This window comes from Cherax quadricarinatus, chromosome 20 (genome assembly GCF_038502225.1).
Source record: "Cherax quadricarinatus isolate ZL_2023a chromosome 20, ASM3850222v1, whole genome shotgun sequence".
Classification (NCBI taxonomy): Eukaryota; Metazoa; Arthropoda; class Malacostraca; order Decapoda; family Parastacidae; genus Cherax; species Cherax quadricarinatus.
In genome coordinates, this window is record NC_091311.1 from 48,745,435 (window position 1) to 48,773,375 (window position 27,941).

At 39.8% G+C, this 27,941-nt stretch overlaps 1 protein-coding gene across 2 annotated transcripts in view; it reads left to right on the plus strand.

Moving 5' to 3' along the window:
• Positions 1 to 27,941, plus strand: part of LOC128701052 (DNA repair protein RAD52 homolog) — a 113,215-nt gene that overhangs the window by 14,994 nt on the left and 70,280 nt on the right. For both annotated transcript variants that reach the window (XM_053794603.2, XM_053794610.2), the window contains exons 2-4: positions 1,785 to 1,980; positions 11,798 to 11,949; positions 12,508 to 12,723. In XM_053794603.2, the coding sequence (XP_053650578.1) occupies positions 1,785 to 1,980; positions 11,798 to 11,949; positions 12,508 to 12,723 (564 nt within the window). The remainder of the gene's footprint in view (positions 1 to 1,784; positions 1,981 to 11,797; positions 11,950 to 12,507; positions 12,724 to 27,941) is intronic.

Below are 27,941 nucleotides of genomic sequence, written 5' to 3' on the forward strand. Positions count from 1 at the left end.
TTACAACATGGTTCTTCATGGTTAGTTTGGAGTCAAATTTCACCCCAAGGATATCAACTTCTTCTCCAGGTGCCAACATCCTCCCATTCATCCTTACTACTGCACCAGCATTACCATCATGGTGCCTAGAGGCGATCATCATTTGCGTTTTCTCAGGTGCAAATGTTACTTGCCATCTATTTCCCCAAGCTGATATAGCTCTCAGCTGGTGATTGATGTAGCTTGAGCAGCTGGCATTTCTTCTCTTGGATAAGTGAATGTCAGTGTACAGTCGTCTGCATATGCATGTGATTCTGGGATGAGATGAAGAAGGTCGTTGAAGTAGACATTCCATAACAGTGGACCCAGCACACTTCCTTGTGGAACGCTTGCCCCAATAGGATGTCTTGCTGATTCCGTTCCATTGAGGACTACACTTAGAGATCTACCATGAAGGTAATCACTGAGGAGACATAGCGTAGAGCCTGCAATTCCCAGTGCTTGAAGTTTTGCTAAGAGGCCCTGGTGCCACACCCGGTCGAAAGCGCCAGCAATGTCCAGTGCTACCACACAGCTGACTTTGGATTCATCCAGTGACTCTCTCTCTCTTCCTCTCTCTCTCTCTCTCTCTCTCTCTTCCTCTCTCTCTCTCTCTTCCTCTCTCTCTCTCTCTTCCTCTCTCTCTTCCTCTCTCTCTCTCTCTCTCTCTCTCTCTCTCTCTCTCTCTCTCTCTCTCTCTCTCTCTCTCTCTCTCTCTCTCTCTCTCTCTCTCTCTCTCTCTCTCTCTCTCTCTCTCTCTCTCTCTCTCTTCTCTCTCTCTCTTCTCTCTCTCTCTCTCTCTCTCTCTCTCTCTCTCTCTCTCTCTCTCTCTCTCTCTCTCTCTCTCTCTCTCTCTCTCTCTCTCTCTCTCTCTCTCTCTCTCTCTCTCTCTCTCTCTCTCTCGCTCTCTCTCTCTCTTGCTCTCTCTCTCTCTCTTCTTCTCTCTCTCTCTCTCTCTCTCTTTTACTCTCTCTCTCTCTCTCTCTCTCTTCTCTCTCTCTCTCTCTCTCTCTCTCTCTCTCTCTCTCTCTCTCTCTCTCTCTCTCTCTCTCTCTCTCTCTCTCTCTCTCTCTCTCTCGCTCTCTCTCTCTCTCTCTCTCTCTCTCTCTCTCTCTCTCTCTCTCTCCTCTCTCTCTCTCTCTCTCTCTCTCTCTCTCTCTCTCTCTCTCTCTTTCTTCCTCTCTCTCTCTCTTCCTCTCTCTCTCTCTTCCTCTCTCTCTCTCTTCCTCTCTCTCTCTCTCTCTCTCTCTCTCTCTCTCTCTCTCTCTCTCTCTCTCTCTCTCTCTCTCTCTCTCTCTCTCTCTCTCTCTCTCTCCCCCTCCCCCCCTGCCTGCCTGCCTATTTCAGGCCACTTCTGGTCTGAAACCAACTAAAATCATTTGTATGTGTTTGGGTCTATCAATTGCCACCAAAAAGCAGCCCACAAAACCATGAAAACAACCCTAGAATATGACCCAAAGTTGCTGTTTCCACTCAGACATAAGTTCAAAGGTTACCTGTACCCATCATACACTGCATGGGGCAGGAATTTTTTGTTTAAACTACTCGCACCCACCATGCACACCCGTTCTCTCATGTCTAGACCAAAATTTGCTTCTCAACTTATCTGAGGGCACTGTGATTTATGTGCAGATCTATGTAAACACTATTGACCCCAATCTTGTAGATCTATATGAAAGAAAGTGAAAAGGTTAATATATATAGTCTGCTCCATTATGATAATATGACTTGTAGTATATTTATAGGGATTTTCTTTTTCCTTTCAGATTCAGTTCACTGGTGAAGAGCAAACAGCAATACAAAATGTTTTGCAACAGAAGCTTGGTCCTGCCTTCATTAGTCAGAGAGCTGGGCCAGGTGGTCAACGAATAGCATATATAGAAGGATGGCGCCTTGTCAGTCTAGCTAATGAAATCTTTGGCTTTAATGGCTGGAGTCATTCCATTACCAATCAAACAATTGGTAAGAAGCTTTAAGCATGTTTTACAGGAGTGTGTTAAATTTAATATAAATAATATAGTAATAAAGTATTGACTACAGGTCCTTCAGTGTCCTAGACCTTTATACTTTTTTGGTAAAATTACTTCTCTCTCAAGATAATTAAATATTTTAATTGTTTAATGAGCCATATTAATTACCCCTGTATTTAATCTTTCCCTTGAAATGTAATTTTCTTTATGTACTACTTTGCAAATTTTGTTAGTATAACTCTGAAAGAGCTTCATTGCCATATCCTACAGTATATCCAGTGTATTTTAGTTTTTTTTTTTTTTTGCATTAAAAACTATCTTAACCTCAGTACAAAATTTAAGTTACTGTCTTCCCATTTTGTTTTGTGAAATATTGTTTAAGCTTCACATAAATTTTTGCACACTTTTCCCTAATCTTATAACATTAATTATTATGCTATCTGTTTGTGGCTCCAAGGAGAACATTAGTCAGTCAAGTGTCATTACCACAGGCCTTAGTGATCATTTCTTCATTTACTGCACCAGGAAAATCACTAGGGAATGGATAGGCCTACACAGGACAATAAAAATGAGGTCAACTATAAACTACAGTAAAGAAACACTGGTAAATAAGCTACACAATTGTGATTGGACAGTGATAAGTTGCATGGACATAAATGATGCCTGGGGAAAATTCAGAACAGGGTTCACTGCCATCCTTGATAATATTGCACTAGTGAAAGAGGTTAAGATTAAATGGAGAACCGAACCCTGGATGACTATTGAGATATTAGATAATATGAAATTTAGAGACCAGTTGCTAAAAAGATTTTAGGCAAACAGACAGGATAATGTGTACGAATGGTATATAATACCGACAAGATGAGAGTAAGACACATGTGCAACATCTGGGTATCTTTATTGTAGACGTTTCGCCATCCAGTGGCTTTATCAATACAAATTCCAGGACATAACTTGAAGACAGTAGAACTATGTACAGAAGATGAGGTAATCAGTCCATCAACCTAGGAGTAGGTGCGAACAGCACCATAGTCGTGGAGATTCTGAAGCAGAAGAAAGAATCCTGGCGCTTATATAGTAACGTCAGGTGAAGCAGACGAGGGCAAATTCACTGGTGGGCGGGATTCCCCAGTGGAAGTAGGTCCTTTCCAAAGAGATGGGTTAGTTGTAGTAGTAGTTGTCGTAGTTGCGAAGGTTATGTACATGTCCTCAGAATTAAGATTCCATGATGTTGCAGTGTCTGACAAGTTGTGTACGAATGGAATATAATACCGACAAGATGAGAGTAAGACACATGTGCAACATCTGGGTATCTTTATTGTTGACGTTAAAGCCACTGGATGGCGATACGTCTACAATAAAGATACCCAGATGTTGCACATGTGTCTTACTCTCATCTTGTCGGTATTATATACCATTCGTACACAACTTGTCAGACACTGCAACATCATGGAATCTTAATTCTGAGGACATGTACATAACCTTCACAACTACGACAACTACTACTACTACAACTAACCCATCTCTTTGGGAAGGACCTACTTCCACTGGGGAATCCCGCCCACCAGTGAATTTGCCCTCGTCTGCTTCACCTGACGTTACTATATAAGCGCCAGGATTCTTTCTTCTGCTTCAGAATCTCCACGACTATGGTGCTGTTCGCACCTACTCCTAGGTTGAGGGACTGATTACCTCATCTTCTGTACATAGTTCTACTGTCTTCAAGTTATGTCCTGGAATTTGTATTGATAAAGCCACTGGATGGCGAAACGTCTACAATAAAGATACCCAGATGTTGCACATGTGTCTTACTCTCATCTTGTCGGTATTATATACCATTCGTACACAACTTGTCAGACACTGCAACATCATGGAATCTTAATTCTGAGGACATGTACATAACCTTCACAACTACGACAACTACTACTACTACAACTAACCCATCTCTTTGGGAAGGACCTACTTCCACTGGGGAATCCCGCCCACCAGTGAATTTGCCCTCGTCTGCTTCACCTGACGTTACTATATAAGCGCCAGGATTCTTTCTTCTGCTTCAGAATCTCCACGACTATGGTGCTGTTCGCACCTACTCCTAGGTTGAGGGACTGATTACCTCATCTTCTGTACATAGTTCTACTGTCTTCAAGTTATGTCCTGGAATTTGTATTGATAAAGCCACTGGATGGCGAAACGTCTACAATAAAGATACCCAGATGTTGCACATGTGTCTTACTCTCATCTTGTCGGTATTATATACCATTCGTACACAACTTGTCAGACACTGCAACATCATGGAATCTTAATTCTGAGGACATGTACATAACCTTCACAACTACGACAACTACTACTACAACTAACCCATCTCTTTGGGAAGGACCTACTTCCACTGGGGAATCCCGCCCACCAGTGAATTTGCCCTCGTCTGCTTCACCTGACGTTACTATATAAGCGCCAGGATTCTTTCTTCTGCTTCAGAATCTCCACGACTATGGTGCTGTTCGCACCTACTCCTAGGTTGAGGGACTGATTACCTCATCTTCTGTACATAGTTCTACTGTCTTCAAGTTATGTCCTGGAATTTGTATTGATAAAGCCACTGGATGGCGAAACGTCTACAATAAAGATACCCAGATGTTGCACATGTGTCTTACTCTCATCTTGTCGGTATTATATACCATTCGTACACAACTTGTCAGACACTGCAACATCATGGAATCTTAATTCTGAGGACATGTACATAACCTTCACAACTACGACAACTACTACTACTACAACTAACCCATCTCTTTGGGAAGGACCTACTTCCACTGGGGAATCCCGCCCACCAGTGAATTTGCCCTCGTCTGCTTCACCTGACGTTACTATATAAGCGCCAGGATTCTTTCTTCTGCTTCAGAATCTCCACGACTATGGTGCTGTTCGCACCTACTCCTAGGTTGAGGGACTGATTACCTCATCTTCTGTACATAGTTCTACTGTCTTCAAGTTATGTCCTGGAATTTGTATTGATAAAGCCACTGGATGGCGAAACGTCTACAATAAAGATACCCAGATGTTGCACATGTGTCTTACTCTCATCTTGTCGGTATTATATACCATTCGTACACAACTTGTCAGACACTGCAACATCATGGAATCTTAATTCTGAGGACATGTACATAACCTTCACAACTACGACAACTACTACTACTACAACTAACCCATCTCTTTGGGAAGGACCTACTTCCACTGGGGAATCCCGCCCACCAGTGAATTTGCCCTCGTCTGCTTCACCTGACGTTACTATATAAGCGCCAGGATTCTTTCTTCTGCTTCAGAATCTCCACGACTATGGTGCTGTTCGCACCTACTCCTAGGTTGAGGGACTGATTACCTCATCTTCTGTACATAGTTCTACTGTCTTCAAGTTATGTCCTGGAATTTGTATTGATAAAGCCACTGGATGGCGAAACGTCTACAATAAAGATACCCAGATGTTGCACATGTGTCTTACTCTCATCTTGTCGGTATTATATACCATTCGTACACAACTTGTCAGACACTGCAACATCATGGAATCTTAATTCTGAGGACATGTACATAACCTTCACAACTACGACAACTACTACTACTACAACTAACCCATCTCTTTGGGAAGGACCTACTTCCACTGGGGAATCCCGCCCACCAGTGAATTTGCCCTCGTCTGCTTCACCTGACGTTACTATATAAGCGCCAGGATTCTTTCTTCTGCTTCAGAATCTCCACGACTATGGTGCTGTTCGCACCTACTCCTAGGTTGAGGGACTGATTACCTCATCTTCTGTACATAGTTCTACTGTCTTCAAGTTATGTCCTGGAATTTGTATTGATAAAGCCACTGGATGGCGAAACGTCTACAATAAAGATACCCAGATGTTGCACATGTGTCTTACTCTCATCTTGTCGGTATTATATACCATTCGTACACAACTTGTCAGACACTGCAACATCATGGAATCTTAATTCTGAGGACATGTACATAACCTTCACAACTACGACAACTACTACTACAACTAACCCATCTCTTTGGGAAGGACCTACTTCCACTGGGGAATCCCGCCCACCAGTGAATTTGCCCTCGTCTGCTTCACCTGACGTTACTATATAAGCGCCAGGATTCTTTCTTCTGCTTCAGAATCTCCACGACTATGGTGCTGTTCGCACCTACTCCTAGGTTGAGGGACTGATTACCTCATCTTCTGTACATAGTTCTACTGTCTTCAAGTTATGTCCTGGAATTTGTATTGATAAAGCCACTGGATGGCGAAACGTCTACAATAAAGATACCCAGATGTTGCACATGTGTCTTACTCTCATCTTGTCGGTATTATATACCATTCGTACACAACTTGTCAGACACTGCAACATCATGGAATCTTAATTCTGAGGACATGTACATAACCTTCACAACTACGACAACTACTACTACTACAACTAACCCATCTCTTTGGGAAGGACCTACTTCCACTGGGGAATCCCGCCCACCAGTGAATTTGCCCTCGTCTGCTTCACCTGACGTTACTATATAAGCGCCAGGATTCTTTCTTCTGCTTCAGAATCTCCACGACTATGGTGCTGTTCGCACCTACTCCTAGGTTGAGGGACTGATTACCTCATCTTCTGTACATAGTTCTACTGTCTTCAAGTTATGTCCTGGAATTTGTATTGATAAAGCCACTGGATGGCGAAACGTCTACAATAAAGATACCCAGATGTTGCACATGTGTCTTACTCTCATCTTGTCGGTATTATATACCATTCGTACATAATCCTAGAAAGCTCTGGCAACAACTAAAACAGTTGGGGTATAGCCATAAGCCCGTAGATAGATCTATCATAGTACTAAATATCGAAACAAGGTATGCTGTGAAACAACTAAAGTGGCAAATTGTTTTAATTCCTACTACACATGTCGCATCAACACTAGTAAGGAAACTACTGGCTGCATCAAATATCTTTTAACATAGACTCTGATAAGTTTAAAACATGCAACACCAATAAAGGGGTAACCCAAACAGTTGTCAGCTAGTACGTGTATCTCATGACTTCATGCAAAAAGAACTAAGCAGTTTAAACCCAACTAAGAGCACTGGCCCAGGTAACATCCCATCTAAGTTCCTAAAAGATGGTGCCTCTGAATTGCCAATCTCCATTGCTCACATAAAATTTGTGCACCACTAATACCATACTAGAGGGGTTCAAGGAGGCCAGAGTTACTCCTATCTTCAAGAAAAATAGTAGGTCTGATGTCAGCAACTATGGACCTGTCAGTATACTCAGTGTAATATCCAAAATTCTAGGGAGGGTGGTGTACTGTCAGGTAGTTAAGTATCTTGAAATTGAAATGTTTATTTCTCTGTAAAGATTACAATGTGGGGTTTGCATATAATAAAATATTAATTACAATGTGTGGTTTATATATTATAAAATATTAATTACAAAGAAGGCCACTAGCATGCATAGGCATTTTGGGCAGACTAATACTAATTCTTACTCTATATTGGCAAAGGTTATGGAGCATACTGATATTAAAGTTAGGTAACTGTAACAGTAGTGAGGTGGTTCAAAACATTTATGAATGTAACAATTTGTAGATTTAGCAATGAGAAGGGTTTTGTCATGCATGATTCACAGTTTCTATTAAAGCTCCTATATTGGAATATCTCAGGCAAACTTATGACTAGCTTAACCCTTAAACTGTCCAGACGTAGGTCTAAGTTCACGTGCTTAGCACTCTGAATGTAGAGCTACATTTTATTTTACATGCTTTCAACCTTGGCACAATAGGCCTGAGTTGCCTAGGCATGAGAGAATGGGTCTGTGCACTCAGTGTGCGCAGTACGACAAAGTTCGGGGACGCTGAGAAAAATGCGCACTTCATTTTAAACCCCCCCAAAAAAAAATTTTCCCAAAAATATTCAGTGCTACGCAAGTGAACGTAGATCAACGTTTGGACAGTTTAAGGGTTAAGATTTATTAGGCAATAGCTAAATTTAGAAATTTGTTTATAGTCATTTGGGTGAGTGTAAGTGTTAACTAGGGAGAATCACAGATATTGAGAATAAGACTATTTTGTTTTGGATGTGTGCATGTTATGAGTAAGAGAATAGGTGGCTTTCATGTAGTTAGCTGACGGTGGGGTATGTTAGGGAGTTAAGATGTTTTTTAATGGTAGTTTTGAAAATGGTGGTTGAGACTGCAGTTCTAGAGTTTTCAGGCAGGGAGTTCCAGATTTTAGGCCCTTTTATACATTAAATTTCTGTATAGATTTAACCGGACACGGGGAATGTCAGAGATTTTTGTGTCTGGTATTGTGCCTATGGGTCCTGTCGCAACTATCAAGAAAGTGTTTTAGTTCAGGGTTAATATTGGAATTTATAGTTCTGTAAATGTAGGTTGCACAGTAGTAAATGTGGATATTCTGTACAGTGAGTAAGTTTGTCTCTGAAGAGTGAGGGGGGGGGGGGTGTTGCCTAGTATTGGATTGTGATAATTTTTACTGTGACTTTTTGTTTGGTTATTATTGTCTTAATGACAGTAACATTCTTTATAGTTAACAGTCAGGCTTTAGGAGATCTTATTCAACTGACACCTTCCTAATTAATCTGATGGATTATGTGAGAACTGAAATGTTGATAGGAAACCTCATAGGAATGGTAACCTTAGACTTGCAAAAGGCCTTCAATGCTGTCAACCACAGTATGTTATGCAAGAAACTCCAGGCTGTCGGCATAGGTTCCGTAGACTGGTGTAAGTCCTATCTTAACAATAGGAAACAAATAGTCAAAATCAACAAAACAGAATCAGAACCCATGTAAATAGCATGTGGAGTTCCCCAAGGTAGTATTCTGGGTCCTTTATTATTCCTATGTTATGTAAACGACATGCCCATCAGTGTCAAATGCAAACTCCTACTACATGCGGATGACAGTGCTTTATTAGTGTCAGGTAAAGACCTACAAGATAGAGCTAATGTAATAACACTGGAACTGGAGTCCTGCAGCAAATGGTTAGTAGACAAACTGTCATTACACCTTGGGAAAACGGAAGCCATACTCTTTGGCATGAAACGTAAACTGAGAAGGGCAAATAATTTTAATGTCCGGTGTAATGGGGAACCCATCACTTCAGTTTTCTCAGTAAAATATCTGGGAACCCCCTTTGACCCATGCATGTCAGTTGAATTGATAGGGAAAAGCATAGTAAAGAAAGCAAATGCCAGACTGAAGTTCCTCTACAGACAAGCATAGTGTCTACCTACTGAGGCTGACAGGACCCTATGTCTAGCCCTTATACAATGTCATATGGACTATGCTTGCTCTTCATGGTACTCTGCCTTGACAAAAAAAAACTGATAGATAAACTGCAAATCACCCAGAACAAAATGGTAAAAGTCATACTGGACCTGAATATAAGAAAACATGTAGGCCAGGGTGAACTGCAACAGTTGGATATGTTGAAGACAGAGTAAAACAAATGAAGTTAAATCAAGTTTATAAAATTGCTCACAAACAGTGTCTAGAATATCTTGCTGCCAATTTTGTCAAGGCTGGGAATCAAAGCAACCATAGTACTAGGGGGGACAGAACACAACTTTGTACTACCTACAATCAATGTAGTATCAGCGAGACAGAAAGTTATGCTGGTCTGACACTTGTAGCAGGACATCTCAGGATTCCATAAGACTACTCTCCTGCATCCTAAGTGCCTTCTAAGCTCATGTGGTAGATGAATTTGTCCATAAATAACAAAAAGGCACAATACCATAACTGGAGCGATACACAAATAACCCGCACGTAGGAGAGAAGAGCTTACGATGACGTTTCGGTCCAACTTGGACCATGTCAGTAGTCCTCTCTCTTGTGTGCGGGTTATTTGTACAGTGGAACCTCAAAAATCGAACGTATCACATATCGAACGTTTCAAAAGTAGGACCATTTTATTGGACAAACTGTGTCCCTATTATCGAACGCGCCCCTATTTTCGGACCGCCGGGTACGGGACCTGTCTGCTGGCCCACTCTGTCCGTGTCCCCGTGCAGGCGCTGTGAGCAGTGTAGCTTTGTTTATGCTTGAGTGAACACTAACCTGCGCTCTCATTCACGCATTTTACAATTATTTCGTTGTGTTTAGTGCTTGTGGGACTGTGAAATAAGCTACCATGGGCCCAAAGAAACTTGCTAGTGGTACCCCTGTGGTAAAGAAAGTGAGAAATACCATAGATGTGAAGAAGGAAATAATACAGAAGTATGAGAGTGGTGTGAGACTTGTTGAGCTTGCCAGGATGTATGGGAAAAACAAGTCGACCATCGGTTCTATCCTGTCAAAGAAAGAACAAATCAAGGAAGCTGATGTTGTGAAAGGTGTTAATATAGGGAGTGGGTGGATGAGGTGCCTTCTTCAAAGATTAAGGAGATTTGTGCCAAGTGGAATGATGTCCAAATGTTTGTGCAGAAGTACCACCCTGAGCAAGTTGAAACAAGCCATCTTTGCAACAAGTTCAGTGACAGAACCATGTCCCATTTTAGGGAAATGTTAAAGAGGTGCCAGAAACAGAGGACTGTGGACAGTTATTTTGTGAGACAGGGGTCCAGTGACTCTCAAGCTGGTCCTAGTGGCATTAAAAGACAGAGAAGGGAAGTAACCCCAGAGAGGGCTTTACCTGAAGTCCTCATGGAGGGGGATTCTCCTTCCAAACACTAACCCCAACTCCCTCTCTCCTTCTCCCTATCTTCCAGATGCCATCACCAATCTTCAATAAAGATAAGTAAAAATGTTATTTTATATGTATTACTATACATAATTAAAAACTATAGTATTTGTTGTATGTAAAACTGTAATTAATCTCTATAAAATGTATTTTTTTGTGTGAATATTTTTGGGTTTCTGGAACGGATTAATTGTATTTCCATTATCTCTTATGGGAAATATTGCTTCGAATTTCAGACTTTTCGAATTTAGAACTAGCTCCTGGAACGGATTAAGTTCGATTTTTGAGGCTCCACTGTATATGGATTTGTCTATGGTCTCCATCTGCCATGTGATATCAAGTGCCAGTTTGTCAGGCATTTTTGGCTATAGATGAATTGATATGATTGGAAGTAGGGTGACATTTAGTTGCACAGATCATTGTATTACATAAGACATGCCATCAAATGAAAGAAATAAAAGAAGCCATTGATGTGTGAGTGTTCACTGTTGACCTCATTGAGTCGGTTCCTTGGGGACATTGTTAACTGTAATAATGAACCTAGAATTGCTCAGTGATTATTTACCCGAATTATTCATACAGTGTTGTGCAAAGATTTTTTTTTATGCAAGACAGTGCTCCTTGTGATGTCACAGAATCTGTTGTTTAATGGCTTCATGACTGTCAGGTACCATTCTTGGATGACTATCCAGGAAATGTTCCCAGACTTGAACTTCTTTAAATATCTCTAGGCTGTGATAGAGAGAGTGAGGGATTTGTCCCAAATATGCACACTGAAATCACCGCCTGCATAAGCAAGAGACTTGCAGATTGCAAGATACCTCAATGGGTATACTAATGGATATACAAAGACAGTTTAATAAATATAAAGGGACCAAGACTTTTCAACACCCTCTCTTGTGTATAGTATAAGCTAGGTATACTACTAAAATACTCAGTGTGACTATCTATGAAATAGATTGTTTTCAAAATTAGTCTTTCCATCATTGCTTAGAGTGGATTTTTTAGCAGTTTATGATATTCAATATAAGTGTGAATTGTAGTCTATAATGTTCATCTTTGCTTTCATTTTGTTACAGATTTTGTTGACCATTACAATGGTAGGTATTATGTTGGTGTTAGTGCTAAAGTTCGGGTGCAGCTAAAAGATGGAGTTTTTCATGAAGATATTGGCTATGGTGTCTCTGAAGGAATGAAAAGCAAAGCACTCTCATTGGAGAAAGCTCGTAAGGTTAGTGTTTGCCATATTCCTTTCTGATCACCTGTTCACATTTTTACATTTGGTCCATATAATTTTTTTTAACTACATACACAAATATGTAGGCCAGCTTGATGTATCATTTGACAGATTGAGTATCAAGATTGAAGGTCACAGCATAATATTAATGATCAAATTTGGAATACAACTCAACTCTGGAATTCACAAGGGTTAGGTTCCTAGAGGTGATGTGAAGCCTGAAACCAATGATAATAGGAAAATTTGCTTGTTCAAGTAATTTACAAGTTTTTGCCATGTCTTCTTTTAATATTGCTCTGATCTGCATAATAATGATTTTAAGACAGATTGAGTCCATTTTGAATGAAATTCTATAGCTATTTTCAATTCAGGGATAGTGTGCATTAATAAATCCTTCACAGCATCACATTGTGCATTGATACTGCTGTTTAGGAAACTTAGCTAAGATTACTGTTTGTTTACCTTTGTCCCCACCCCAGAAGGAAGAAAGCAAGAGTTTTTTGTATACACATTTCAATATAATTTTGTTTATTTTTTTTTAATTTAATATAGGAAGCAGTGACTGATGGTTTAAAACGGGCATTGAAAAGCTTTGGAAATGCCCTTGGCAACTGCCTCAGTAACAAGGATTATCTTCGCTTCATTGGTAAAGTGCCTTCTGCCCCTGTACTAGACATCAAGGCCAGTGATTTGTTACATCAAGATATTAGCACAGGTCTTGCACAACTTCGCAGAAGAGTTCTTGATGAAGGTAGAGCTCAGAAACAGGTAAGCTTGATGGTTGAGGTGCAGTAGAAAAGACCCAGAAAAGAAAGAAACACTTTCACCATCGTTCACACATAATCACTGAATATTTGTTTTAATTTAGAAATACAGTAGGACCCCACTTACATAGCAGGTTAGATTCCAGGCTACTGCTGTAAAGCGGTATATGTTAGTGCAAACAAGTTCATATTAATTTTTTTTTTCTTTTTCAACAAGTCGGCCGTCTCCCACCGAGGCAGGGTGACCCAAAAAAGAAAGAAAATCCCCAAAAAGAAAATAATTTCATCATCATTCAACACTTTCACCACACTCTCACATTATCACTGTTTTTGCAGAGGTGCTCAGAATACAACAGTCTAGAAGCGTATACGTATAAAGATACACAACATATCCCTCCAAACTGCCAATATCCCAAACATTTAAAGTGCAGGCATTGTACTTCCCGTTTCCAGGACTCAAGTCCGACTATATGAAAATAACCGGTTTCCCTGAATCCCTTCACTAAATATTACCCTGCTCACACTTCAACAGATCGTCAGGTCCCAAGTACCATTCGTCTCCATTCACTCCTATCTAACACGCTCACGCACGCTTGCTGGAAGTCCAAGCCCCTCGCCCACAAAACCTCCTTTACCCCCTCTCTCCAACCCTTTCGAGGACGACCCCTACCCCGCCTTCCTTCCCCTATAGATTTATATGCTTTCCATGTCATTCTACTTTGATCCATTCTCTCTAAATGACCAAACCACCTCAACAACCCCTCTTCTGCCCTCTGACTAATACTTTTATTAACTCCACACCTTTTCCTAATTTCCACACTCCGAATTTTCTGCATAATATTTACACCACACATTGCCCTTAGACAGGACATCTCCACTGCCTCCAACCGTCTCCTCGCTGCTGCATTTACCACCCAAGCTTCACATCCATTTAAGAGTGTTGGTACTACTATACTTTCATACATTCCCTTCTTTGCCTCCATAGATAATGTTTTTTGACTCCACATATACCTCAATGCACCACTCACCTTTTTTCCCTCATCAATTCTATGATTAACCTCATCCTTCATAAATCCATCCACCGAAATGTCAACTCCCAAGTATCTGAAAACATTCACTTCTTCCATACTCCTCCTCCCCAATTTGATATCCAATTTTTCTTTATCTAAATCATTTGATACCCTCATCACCTTAATCTTTTCTATGTTCACTTTCAACTTTCTAACTTTACACACATTCCCAAACTCATCCACTAACCTTTGCAGTTTTTCTTTAGAATCTCCCATAAGCACAGTATCATCAGCAAAAAGTAACTGTGTCAATTCTCATTTTGAATTTGATTCCACATAATTTAATCCCACCCCTCTCCCGAACACCCTATCATTTACTTCTTTTACAACCCCATTTATAAATATATTAAACAACCATGGTGACATTACACATCCATGTCTAAGACCTACTTTTACCGGAAAGGAGTCTCCCTCTCTTCTACACACCCTAACCTGAGCCTCACTATCCTCATAAAAACTCTTTACAGCATTTAGTAACTTACCACCTATTCCATATACAGTGGACCCCCGGTTAACGAACTTTTTTCATTCCAGTAGTATGTTCAGGTGCCAGTACTGACCGAATTTGTTCCCATAAGGAATATTGTGAAGTAGATTAGTCCATTTCAGACCCCCAAACATACACGTACAAACGCACTTACATAAATACACTTACATAATTGGTCGCATTTGGAGGTGATCGTTAAGCGGGGGTCCACTGTACTTGCAATATCTGCCACATTGCTCCTCTATCCACTCTATCATATGCCTTTTCTAAATCCATAAATGCAATAAAAGCTTCCCTACCTTTATCTAAATACTGTTCACATATATGCTTCAATGTAAACACTTGATCTACACATCCCCTACCCACTCTGAAACATCCTTGCTCATCTGCAATCCTACATTCTGTCTTACCTCTAATTCTTTCAATTATAACCCTACCGTACACTTTTCCTGGTATACTCAGTAAACTTATTCCTCTATAATTTTTACAATCTCTTTTGTCCCCTTTCCCTTTATACAAAGGGACTATACATGCTCTCCGCCAATCCCTAGGTACCTTCCCCTCTTTCATACATTTATTAAACAAAAGTACCAACCACTCCAACACTATATCCCCCCTGCTTTTAACATTTTTGTCATGATCCCATCAGTTACAGCTGCTTTACCCCCTTTCATTCTACGTAATGCCTCACGTACCTCCCCCACACTTACATTCTGCTCTTCTTCACTGCTAAAAGATGGTATACCTCCCTGGCCAGTGCATGAAATTACCACCTCCCTTTCTTCCTCAACATTTAAAAGTTCCTCAAAATATTCTTGCCATCTACCTAATACCTCCCTCTCCCCATCAACTAACTCCCCTACTCTGTTTTTAACTGACAAATCCATACTTTCCCTAGGCTTTCTTAACTTGTTTAACTCCAAATTTTTTTCTTATTTTCATTAAAATTTCTTGACAGTGCCTCTCCCACTCTATCATCTGCTCTCCTTTTGCACTCTTTCACCACTCTCTTCACCTTTCTTTTACTCTCCATATACTCTGCTCTTCTTATAACACTTCTGCTTTGTAAAAACCTCTCATAAGCTACCTTTTTCTCTTTTATCACACCCTTTACTTCATCATTCCACTATCACTCCTCTTTCCTCCTGCCCCCACCCTCCTATAACCACAAACTTCTGCCCCACATTCTAATACTGCATTTTTAAAACTATTCCAACCCTCTTCAACCCCCCACTACTCATCTTTGCACTAGCCCACCTTTCTGCCAATAGTTGCTTATGTCTCACCCAAACTTCCTCCTCCCTTAGTTTATACACTTTCACCTCCCTCTTACTTGTTGTTGCCACCTTCCTCTTTTCCCATCTACCTCTTACTGTAGCTGCAACTAAATAATGATCCGATATATCAGTTGCCCCTCTATAAACATGTACATCCTGGAGCCTACCCATCAACCTTTTATCCACCAATACATAATCTAGCAAACTACTTTCATTACGTGCTACATCATACCTTGTATATTTATTTATCCTCTTTTTCATAAAATATGTATTACTTATTACCAAATCTCTTTCTACACATAGCTCAATTAATGGCTCCCCATTTACATTTACCCCTGGCACCCCAAATTTACCTACCACTCCCTCCTTAATATTTTTACCCACTTTAGCATTGAAATCCCCAACCACCATTACTCTCACATTTGATTCAAAACTCCCCATGCATTCACTCATTTCCCAAAATCTCTCTCTTTCCTCTACACTTCTCTCTTCTCCAGGTGCATACATGCTTACTATAACCCACTTTTCACATCCAATCTTTATTTTACTCCACATAATCCTTGAATTAATACATTTATAGTCCCTCTTTTCCTGCCATATCCTTCAACATTATTGCTACTCCTTCTTTAGCTCTAACTCTATTTGAAACCCCTGACCTAATCTCATTTATTCCTCTCCATTGAAACTCTCCCACCCCCTTCAGCTTTATTTCACTTAAAGCCAGGACATCCAGCTTCTTCTCATTCATAACATCCACAATCATCTCTTTCTTATCATTTGCACAACATCCATGCACATTCAGACTTCCCACTTTGACAGTTTTCTTCTTCTTATTCTTTTTAGTAATCTTTACAGGAAAAGGGGTTACTAGCCCATTGTTCCCGGCATTTTAGTTGACTTTTACAACACACATGGCTTACGGAGGAAAGATTCTTATTCCACTTCCCCATGGATATAAAAGGAAAAGCAATAAGACCAAGAACTGTTAAGATAAAATCAAAGAAAACTCAGATGAGTGTGTATAAATAAACATGTACATGTATGTGTAGTGTGACCTAAGTGTAAGTAGAAGTAGCAAGACATACCTGTAATCTTGCATATTTATGAGACAGACAAAAGACACCAGCAATCCTACCATCATGTAAAACAATTACAGGCTTTCGTTTTACACTCACTTGGCAGGACGGTAGTACCTCCCTGGGTGGTTGCTGTCTACCAACCTACTACCTATTCATATATATATATATATTCATATATAGTTTATTTAGACATGATACATAGTTGTACAAGGAATTATAGTAGTTGGGGGTACATGCCAAAAGCCCCTTGTATGCAGAGCATTATGGGCAGGCTTAAAATTAACTTAAAATTAACAAGCAATGAAGGTTCAGTGGTAAAAATTACCTTAAGCAATTTACAATAAGAAGTACAATTGAGTATTTGAAACAATGAGATTTGAACATTTCAGTATTGAAACATTATAGTTGTACAAATTTGTCGTATTACAATGTATAACAAACAAGATGATCAATTTACTGTATGTTGTCTTGAAGTTTTAAGATTTAAGTAATTGGGAGAATTATTGGTAATGCTAAATATTGAGTGTTGATTATTTAGTCCTGGGCAAGTAAGTGGTTTTTTAGAAGTCTTAAATTGATTTTCAGGCCTGGTTACTTTAGTATGTTCTGGTAATGAATTCCAGATTTTGGGCCCTTTATCTGGAGTTTATCTGGAGAGAGTTCCGGGGGTCAACGCCCCCGCGGCCCGGTCTGTGACCAGGCCTCCTTAGGTCAGTGTCCCAGGATGCGACCCACACCAGTCGACTAACACCCAGGTACCCATTTTACTGATGGGGAACATAGACAACAGGTGGAAAGAAACACGTCCAATGTTTCTACTCTGGCTGGGAATCGAACCCAGGCCCTCACCGTGTGAAGCGAGAGCGTTAACCACCAGGCCACCAGAGCCCCTGCATAGTTTCTACACAGTGTGATAAGGACACGGGGTACATCAAAAAGAGATCTGTCTTGTGTTATGGTCATGTGCCCTGTTAACCCTTTCAGGGTCTGTGCCGTAGATCTACGGCTTTACGTTCAGGGCCCAAACCGTAGATCTACGCCATGAGCACAGCTCACTCTGATAAGCTGTGAGCAGTAAATTTGGGCCTAGATATGAGAGAATACATCTATGTGGTATGTGTGCACCACAGAAAACAAATCCTGCAGCACACAGTGCATAATGAGAGAAAAAAAAAGCAGACTGTAATTTTCGATTAAAACAGCGACTTTGCAGTGTTTTTTCGTATGTTTTTTATAATTGTATGTATTTTCAATTTCTTGGTCTCATTTGATAGAATGGAAGATATACTACAGAAATAGAGATGATTTTGATTGGTTTTAGTACTAGAAATGGCTTGAAACTGAGCTCAAAGTAGCAGAAATATTAAATTTTTGCCGATGTTTAAGAGTAAACAAATGGCCTCACAAGTCTAATACACGCCTGCTGGTGGGTCTAATATACATTCACAAATGTGGTGATATTATTTATACAATTATTACAGTATTGCATAGCAGTAAATCTTCTATTTTTTGGTTTGAATAAAAATTCATTATGTGAATAAAAATTCAAAATGGAATTCATTTGTAATGTGTGAAAACGTAACTAATGAACAAAGGAAATGTTAGTTTAGTGCCAGGAATGCCTGCATTGTTTATTCTGGACCCTATTTTGAAATAGTATTTTGAATTTTGCATTAAATTGGCCAATTTACCAATTTCCAGACACTTTATTTTGTTGTTGAAACAGTTGACTTGGCGATTTCTTGTGCTCAATTGATAGAATAGAAGTAATACTAGTGAAATAGTCAAGAATTTGGTTGACTGGAATACTGTAATTGGCCTAAAATGGAAGTCAAAGCTGGCAAAATCGCCGATGCGTAAATATCGCCAACACATCAAAATTCACGAGAGCATAATTTCATGAATTTTCCATCAAATTTCGTACTTTTTGTTTTATTACCTTCAGGAAAAGATTCTCTACCATTTCATAAGAAAAAATAACAAAATTATTTTTTGTAAATTCTTGGACCCTGGTGCACACTTTGGAATTTGGCCTCTGGACCCTGAAAGGGTTAAGGTTGGTGAGGAGAAGTTTGAGTGGAGGGTTTATGTTTGCATGTATTGTTCTATGTATATAGTAGGCACATGAGTAAGTGTGGATGTTCTTTATGGTGAACAAATTTAGACTTGAATGGAGGTGGAGTATGCTATTGCGAGTGGGTATTTGTTATCATTCTGATTGCAGCCTTTTGCTGGGTTATTAGCGGCCTTAGGTGATTTGATGTTGTTGATCCCCAAGCACCAATTCCATATGTGAGATAAAGGTAGATTAGTGAAAGATACAGTGCAAGGAGAGCTGATTGTAGAACATAGTACTGTATCTTTGATAGTATGCCTACTGTCTTGGAAATTTGTTGTATATGTGTCTGGAATTTGAGGCTACTGTCTAGGTGGATTCCTAGGAATTTTCCCTCTGTGAGTCTTGTGATGGATGATCCATTTATTGGGAAGGGCAGGAGACAGGAGCTGCTGGATAAGTACAGGTCAGTCATAGAAGTAGTTAGGTCTAAGGGAGGGATCCCAGTCATATGTAGCATCTTGCCTAGAAAGGGAGTGGGCAATGAATGGATGTCTAGGGCAATTGGTATAAATTGTTGGCTAGACAGGTACTGCAAGGAACTTGCAATCCCATTCATTGATAACTGGGACCTATTCTTTGGCAAACGTGATATGTATGCAAGGGATGGGGTTCATCTCTCTGGGGATGGAGTGGTTGCATTAGCCAATTCAATTAAGAGGGTAATTGATGACTTGTCTAGGAATTTAAACTGATAGATTATAGAGGTATGGGTGTTTATGAGAAACAATCAGGCTGCAGCATTAGGGTTAAAAACAGCAGTTATTACTAGGATACCTCAGGGATATGTTTAAAAGACAATATTCAAAATAAAGTTGCTAGTAATGGCAAATCAATTGATCAACAAACAGAGATAGTAGAGGGCAACAAGTGACTAGCTCCCTTAAGGTTTACTATACAAATAGTAGGAGTCTAAGAAATAAGATAGATGAGCCAAGATTACTTGCAAGTGTAGGTAATATAGATATTATTGGTATAACAGAGACCTGGTTCAACCTGAAAGATAGAGAAATGCCTTCTGAATGCAACATACAGGGTTATAAACTATTCCACACTGATAGGGTCAACAGGAAGGGAGGTGGTGTGACGATGTATGTCAGAGAAAATCTAAATTGTTGTCTTAGACATGATATAAGATTAGAAACATCGAACACAGAATCTGTTTGGCTACAGTTTCTCGAGGGACGTGACAAATTAATTTCGGGTGTGATTTATAGGCCTCCAAACCTTGACAGGGAGGGCAGTAAGCTGTTATGGGACGAAACTCATAAGGTATCTAGATATGAAAATGTTGTGATAATGGGAGATTTTAACTTTATACAAATTGATTGGAATAATATGACAGGAAATCTTGAGTCTAGTGACTTTCTTGATACGGTTCAGGATTACTTTTTAGAACAGGTTGTGACAGAACCAACTAGAGGAAACAATCTGCTTGACTTGGTTCTTGCCAACAAAGATTCACTAATTAATAATCTTGAGGTTAATGATGAGCTTGGGGAAAGTGATCACAAATCACTTAGTTTCAATATATCATGGAATTACCCAGATAACTGCAATCAAATCTCTATCCCAGATTTTCGCTTGGCCAACTTCATGGGACTGAAAAATTACCTGGGTGGGCTAAATTGGGATGTCCTGACTATGGGTCAGGTAGGTGATCTTGGTTGCCAATATGACATTTTTCAGAGCATAGTTCTAGCTGCCCAGACAACTTTTGTTCCGAGTAGGGAAATTAGATCTAACAAAAATGATCCCAAATGGATGAACAATAGATTAAAACATCTCATTGGTCAAAAGAGAGGCATATATAGGTGTATCAAAAGAGGGGATGAGCAGTTAAGAAATCAATATATTCAATTAAAGAGAGAAATAAAGAAAGGAATAAGAAAAGCAAAAAGGGATTATGAGGCTAAGGTCGCAAGGGATTCAAAGATTAACCCAAAAGGGTTCTTTCAGGTATACAGAAGTAAGATTAGGGACAAGATTGGCCCACTTAAGAGTAACTCTGGTCAGATCACTGACAGTGATAAGGATATGTGTGAAGTTCTCAATACCTACTTCCTCTCAGTTTTCACCCAGGAAAATACTAGCGATATTCCTGAAATAATAGATTATGTAGAACAAGATGATAATAAACTATGTACGATTGCGGTAACTAGTGACATTGTCCTCGGACAAATAGAGAAACTAAAACCTAACAAATCCCCAAGCCCTGATGAACTGTTTGCAAGGGTGTTAAAGGAATGTAAAGAGGAACTTAGCATACCTTTGGCTAATCTTTTTAACATATCACTACAAACTGGCATAGTGCCTGATAAGTGGAAAATGGCAAATGTAATACCTATTTACAAGGCAGGTGACAGGTCCTTGGCTTCGTACTATAGACCAATAAGCCTTACCTCCATAGTGGGAAAATTTATGGATTCAGTAATTGCCGAAGCAATTTGTAGCCATCTTGACAGGCACAGATTGATTAATGAATCTCAACACGGTTTTACAAAGGGGTGTTCCTGTCTTACGAATTTACTAACTTTTTTCACTAAGGTGTTTGAGGAGGTAGATCATGGTAATGAATATGATATTGTGTATATGGACTTAAGTAAGGCTTTTGATAGAGTTCCACACCAGAGGCTATTGAGGAAACTTAATTAAGGCACACGGAATAGGAGGAGATATTTTTTCCTGGGTAGAGGCATGGCTGACAAATAGACAGCAGAGAGTTTGCATAAATGGGGAGAAATCAGAATGGGGGCACGTCACAAGCGGTGTTCCTCAGGGGTCAGTGTTGGGCCCATTGTTGTTCACAATTTACATAAACAGCATAGATGAGGGAATAAATAGCGACATAAGCAAGTTTGCTGATGACACCAAAATAGGCCGTCCAATTCATTCTAATGAGGACACTAGAGCACTCCAGGATGATTTGAATAGACTGATGCAATGGTCGGAGAAGTGGCAGATGCAATTTAATATTGACAAATACAAAGTTCTAAATGTTAGACAGTTAAATAACCATGCCACATATAAACTAAATAATGTAGATCTTGATACTACTGATTGCGAAAAGGATTTAGGAGTTCTGGTTAGCAGTAATCTAAAACCAAGACAACAGTGCATTAGTGTTCGCAATAAAGCTAACAGAATTCCTGGCTTCATATCTAGAAGTATAAATAATAGAAGTCCTCAGGTTGTTGTTCAACTCTATATATCCTTGGTTAGGCCTCATTTAGACTATGCTGCTCAGTTCTGGTCACCGTATTACAGAATGGATATAAATGCTCTGGAAAACGTACAAAGGAGGATGACAAAGATGATCCCATGTATCAGAAATCTTCCCTATGAGGATAGACTGAGGGCCCTGAATCTGCACTCTCTCAAAAGGCGTAGAATTAGGGGGGATATGATCGAGGTGTATAAACGGAAAACAGGAATAAATAAAGGGGATGTAAATAGCATGCTGAAAATTTTCAGCCAAGACAGGACTCGCAGCAATGGTTTCAAGTTGGAAAAATTCAGATTCAGGAAGGATATAGGAAAGCACTGGTTTGGTAATAGAGTTGTGGATGAGTGGAACAAACTCCCAAGTACAGTTGTTCAGGCTAAAACATTGTGTAGTTTTAAAAATAGGTTAGATAAATACATGAGTGGATGTGGGTGGGTGTGAGTTGAACCTGAGTAGCTTGTGCTGCTTGGTCTGGTGCAGTGCTCCATCCTTGAGTGGAGGTGACCAGACTGGGTGGGTCATTGGGCTAATCTGGGGGGGGGGACATGGACCTGCTCCGCATGGGTCAGTAGGCCTGTTGCAGTGTTCCTTCTTTCTTATGTTCTTATGTATGTTAAGTGGAACATTTGCAGCTCTGGCTCCAAACTGAATGAAATAAGTTTTGCCAGTATTTAGGGTAAGTTTATTCGTCATCATCCAGGTAGATATTTTCTGCAATTCAGCATTGACGGTGTTGGTGAGTATGGTTGGGTTTGGGTATGAGAAGATGTATGTAGTGTCATCTGCAAATAATATGAGTTTGAGTAGCTGTGATGCATTCGGTAGGTCATTGATGAAGATGAGAAAGAGGAGTGGTCCTAGGACACTCCCCTGTCGGACTCCTACTGTGATTGGTTGTGTGGAAGAGTTTACACCATTTGCGTAGTTGAGGGAGTGGCCTCTTATACCATAGTGTGTTAATTTAGTGTGCAGCAATTCATGGTCGACTGTATCAAAAGCTTTATGTAAGTCAATGAAAATTCCCAATGGAAATTCTTTCTTCTCGAGAGCGGTATATATTAGTTCTAGCATGTGTATAATAGCATCATTTGTGCTTTTATTATTCCTGACTTCAAACTGACAGGGGTTAAGTATGTTGTTTGAGATGAGGTAGGAATAGATCTGTCTATGAATTAATTTTTCAAATATTTTAGAGAGTAGTGGTAAGTTAGAAATTGGTCTATAGTTATTGAAGTCAGCTTGATCACCACCTTTGTGGATTGGGGTAACCCTCGCTGTTTTGAGAACTGCTGGGAAGGTGGAGGATTCAATGGATTTGTTAAAGAGTGTAGCAATAATTGGTGACAGTACTTGTGAAGCTTTTATGTACATAAAAGTAGTCAAGTTGTTTATGTCTCCTGCCCTGTTCTTAAGGGTGTTGATGAACGAGACTTCTGTTGGGCTGGTTGGAGCTAACAATAGTGTATTTGGGTAGGTGCCTGTGAGGAAGCCTGATGGACGGGTGTTTGAGCTTGGGATTTTGCTTGCTAGATTCATTCTTTTGGTGGAGAAGAAAACATTGAGTCTTCTGTTTCATTGGTGGGAGTAGGGGTTCATCTGATTTTGTTAATTTGAATGTTTTGTTTTTGGATATCCTTTTAGTTCCTAGAATTTCAGATAGGGCTTTACAGGTCTTTTTTATATCACCTTTGATGTTTTGTAATCTGTTGTCATAATACAATTTTTTAGATCTTCTTATCAGGCTGGTAAGGGCTGATGAGTAATGTTTAGACTGGTCTCTAGTTACTTGATCCATTCTGTACTGTTTTTCATATTGGTGCTTTGTGTTAATGGATTTGAGGATGGTGGGTGTTAGCCAGGGACTATTTGGTCTCTTTGCTGTGAGCTGTTTAGTTTTATTAGGGCAATGCTTGTTATAGAGGTAGTGGGTTCTTTTTATAAAATTATTAATACATTCATTAGTGTCTGTATATGTTTCAAGCTCATTATGCTAGTCGACATTATTCATAGCTGCTATAAAGTTATTTACAGCTGTTTTGTTATGCAGTCTGAAGGTAACTTTAGTAGTGTCTTGGGGCAATTTACCTAGGTTGGTTATGAGAAAGGTAGGGTAGCGGTCTGTGGTGTTGTCTGTGATTATGCCTGATTTTAAAGGGGATATGGTGTTAGTCCAGATGTGGCATATAAATGCCAGATGACAAGTTTACAGTAACATATATGAAATTAGCAATAGAACTAAAGAATAAAGATTTTATTTCTTTGTAAAGGTTACGATGTGTAATAACAATTTTGGTTTCTTAAGTACAAAGAAAACCACTATCATGCTGGGGCATTTCAGGCAGACTAATCCTAGTACATGATAACTACTTAAATCTAGACAAGACAAGAGTGGTTACCTTTTTAATAAATCTTTATTTAATCTTAATACTAATGCGATGTAGTTAAGGTGGAGGCTTATAAGAAAAATAATTTGTATTTTTTTTTTTAACAAGTTGGCCGTTTTCCACCGAGGCAGGGTGACCCAAAAAGAAAGAAAATCCCCCAAAAGTAAATACTTTCATCATCATTCAACACTTTCACCTCACTCGTATATAATCACTGTTTTTGCACAGGTGCCCAGAACACAACAGTTTAGAAGCATATATGTATAAAGATACACAACATGCCCCTCCAAACTGCCAATATCCCAAACCCCTCCTTTAAAGTGCAGGTATTGTACTTCCCATTTCCAGGACTCAAGTCCGGTTATAGGTAGTAGGTAGTAGGTAGTAGGTTGGTAGACAGCAACCACCCAGGGAAGTACTACCGTCCTGCCAGATGACTGTGAAACAAAAACCTGTAACTGTTTTGCATGATGGTAGGATTGCTGGTTTCTTTTTCTGTCTCATAAACACGCTAAGATAACAGGGATATCTTGCTACTCCTACTTACACTTTGGTCACACTTCACAGACACGCACATGCATATATATATATACATACATCTAGGTTTTTCTCCTTTTTCTAAATAGCTCTTGTTCTTTTTTATTTCTTCTATTGTCCATGGGGAAGTGGAAAAGAATCTTTCCTCCGTAAGCCATGCGTGTCGTATGAGGCGACTAAAATGCCGGGAGCAATGGGCTAGTAACCCCTTCTCCTGTATACAATTACTAAAAAAGAGAAGAAGAAAAACTTTATAAAACTGGGTTGCTTAAATGTGCGTGGATGTAGTGCGGATGACAAGAAACAGATGATTGCTGATGTTATGAATGAAAAGAAGTTGGATGTCCTGGCCCTAAGCGAAACAAAGCTGAAGGGGGTAGGAGAGTTTCAGTGGGGGGAAATAAATGGGATTAAATCTGGAGTATCTGAGAGAGTTAGAGCAAAGGAAGGGGTAGCAGTAATGTTAAATGATCAGTTATGGAAGGAGAAAAGAGAATATGAATGTGTAAATTCAAGAATTATGTGGATTAAAGTAAAGGTTGGATGCGAGAAGTGGGTCATAATAAGCGTGTATGCACCTGGAGAAGAGAGGAATGCAGAGGAGAGAGAGAGATTTTGGGAGATGTTAAGTGAATGTATAGGAGCCTTTGAACCAAGTGAGAGAGTAATTGTGGTAGGGGACTTGAATGCTAAAGTAGGAGAAACTTTTAGAGAGGGTGTGGTAGGTAAGTTTGGGGTGCCAGGTGTAAATGATAATGGGAGCCCTTTGATTGAACTTTGTATAGAAAGGGGTTTAGTTATAGGTAATACATATTTTAAGAAAAAGAGGATAAATAAGTATACACGATATGATGTAGGGCGAAATGACAGTAGTTTGTTGGATTATGTATTGGTAGATAAAAGACTGTTGAGTAGACTTCAGGATGTACATGTTTATAGAGGGGCCACAGATATATCAGATCACTTTCTAGTTGTAGCTACACTGAGAGTAAAAGGTAGATGGGATACAAGGAGAATAGAAGCATCAGGGAAGAGAGAGGTGAAGGTTTATAAACTAAAAGAGGAGGCAGTTAGGGTAAGATATAAACAGCTATTGGAGGATAGATGGGCTAATGAGAGCATAGGCAATGGGGTCGAAGAGGTATGGGGTAGGTTTAAAAATGTAGTGTTAGAGTGTTCAGCAGAAGTTTGTGGTTACAGGAAAGTGGGTGCAGGAGGGAAGAGGAGCGATTGGTGGAATGATGATGTAAAGAGAGTAGTAAGGGAGAAAAAGTTAGCATATGAGAAGTTTTTACAAAGTAGAAGTGATGCAAGGAGGGAAGAGTATATGGAGAAAAAGAGAGAAGTTAAGAGAGTGGTGAAGCAATGTAAAAAGAGAGCAAATGAGAGAGTGGGTGAGATGTTATCAACAAATTTTGTTGAAAATAAGAAAAAGTTTTGGAGTGAGATTAACAAGTTAAGAAAGCCTAGAGAACAAATGGATTTGTCAGTTAAAAATAGGAGAGGAGAGTTATTAAATGGAGAGTTAGAGGTATTGGGAAGATGGAAGGAATATTTTGAGGAATTGTTAAATGTTGATGAAGATAGGGAAGCTGTGATTTCGTGTATAGGGCAAGGAGGAATAACATCTTGTAGGAGTGAGGAAGAGCCAGTTGTGAGTGTGGGGGAAGTTCGTGAGGCAGTAGGTAAAATGAAAGGGGGTAAGGCAGCTGGGATTGATGGGATAAAGATAGAAATGTTAAAAGCAGGTGGGGATATAGTTTTGGAGTGGTTGGTGCAATTATTTAATAAATGTATGGAAGAGGGTAAGGTACCTAGGGATTGGCAGAGAGCATGCATAGTTCCTTTGTATAAAGGCAAAGGGGATAAAAGAGAGTGCAAAAATTATAGGGGGATAAGTCTGTTGAGTGTACCTGGTAAAGTGTATGGTAGAGTTATAATTGAAAGAATTAAGAGTAAGACGGAGAATAGGATAGCAGATGAACAAGGAGGCTTTAGGAAAGGTAGGGGGTGTGTGGACCAGGTGTTTACAGTGAAACATATAAGTGAACAGTATTTAGATAAGGCTAAAGAGGTCTTTGTGGCATTTATTGATTTGGAAAAGGCGTATGACAGGGTGGATAGGGGGGCAATGTGGCAGATGTTGCAAGTGTATGGTGTAGGAGGTAGGTTACTGAAAGCAGTGAAGAGTTTTTACGAGGATAGTGAGGCCCAAGTTAGAGTATGTAGGAAAGAGGGAAATTTTTTCCCAGTAAAAGTAGGCCTTAGACAAGGATGTGTGATGTCACCGTGGTTGTTTAATATATTTATAGATGGGGTTGTAAGAGAAGTAAATGCGAGGGTCTTGGCAAGAGGCGTGGAGTTAAAAGATAAAGAATCACACACAAAGTGGGAGTTGTCACAGCTGCTCTTTGCTGATGACACTGTGCTCTTGGGAGATTCTGAAGAGAAGTTGCAGAGATTGGTGGATGAATTTAGTAGGGTGTGCAAAAGAAGAAAATTAAAGGTGAATACAGGAAAGAGTAAGGTTATGAGGATAACAAAAAGATTAGGTGATGAAAGATTGAATATCAGATTGGAGGGAGAGAGTATGGAGGAGGTGAACGTATTCAGATATTTGGGAGTGGACGTGTCAGCGGATGGGTCTATGAAAGATGAGGTGAATCATAGAATTGATGAGGGAAAAAGAGTGAGTGGTGCACTTAGGAGTCTGTGGAGACAAAGAACTTTGTCCTTGGAGGCAAAGAGGGGAATGTATGAGAGTATAGTTTTACCAACGCTCTTATATGGGTGTGAAGCATGGGTGATGAATGTTGCAGCGAGGAGAAGGCTGGAGGCAGTGGAGATGTCATGTCTGAGGGCAATGTGTGGTGTGAATATAATGCAGAGAATTCGTAGTTTGGAAGTTAGGAGGAGGTGCGGGATTACCAAAACTGTTGTCCAGAGGGCTGAGGAAGGGTTGTTGAGGTGGTTCGGACATGTAGAGAGAATGGAGCGAAACAGAATGACTTCAAGAGTGTATCAGTCTGTAGTGGAAGGAAGGCGG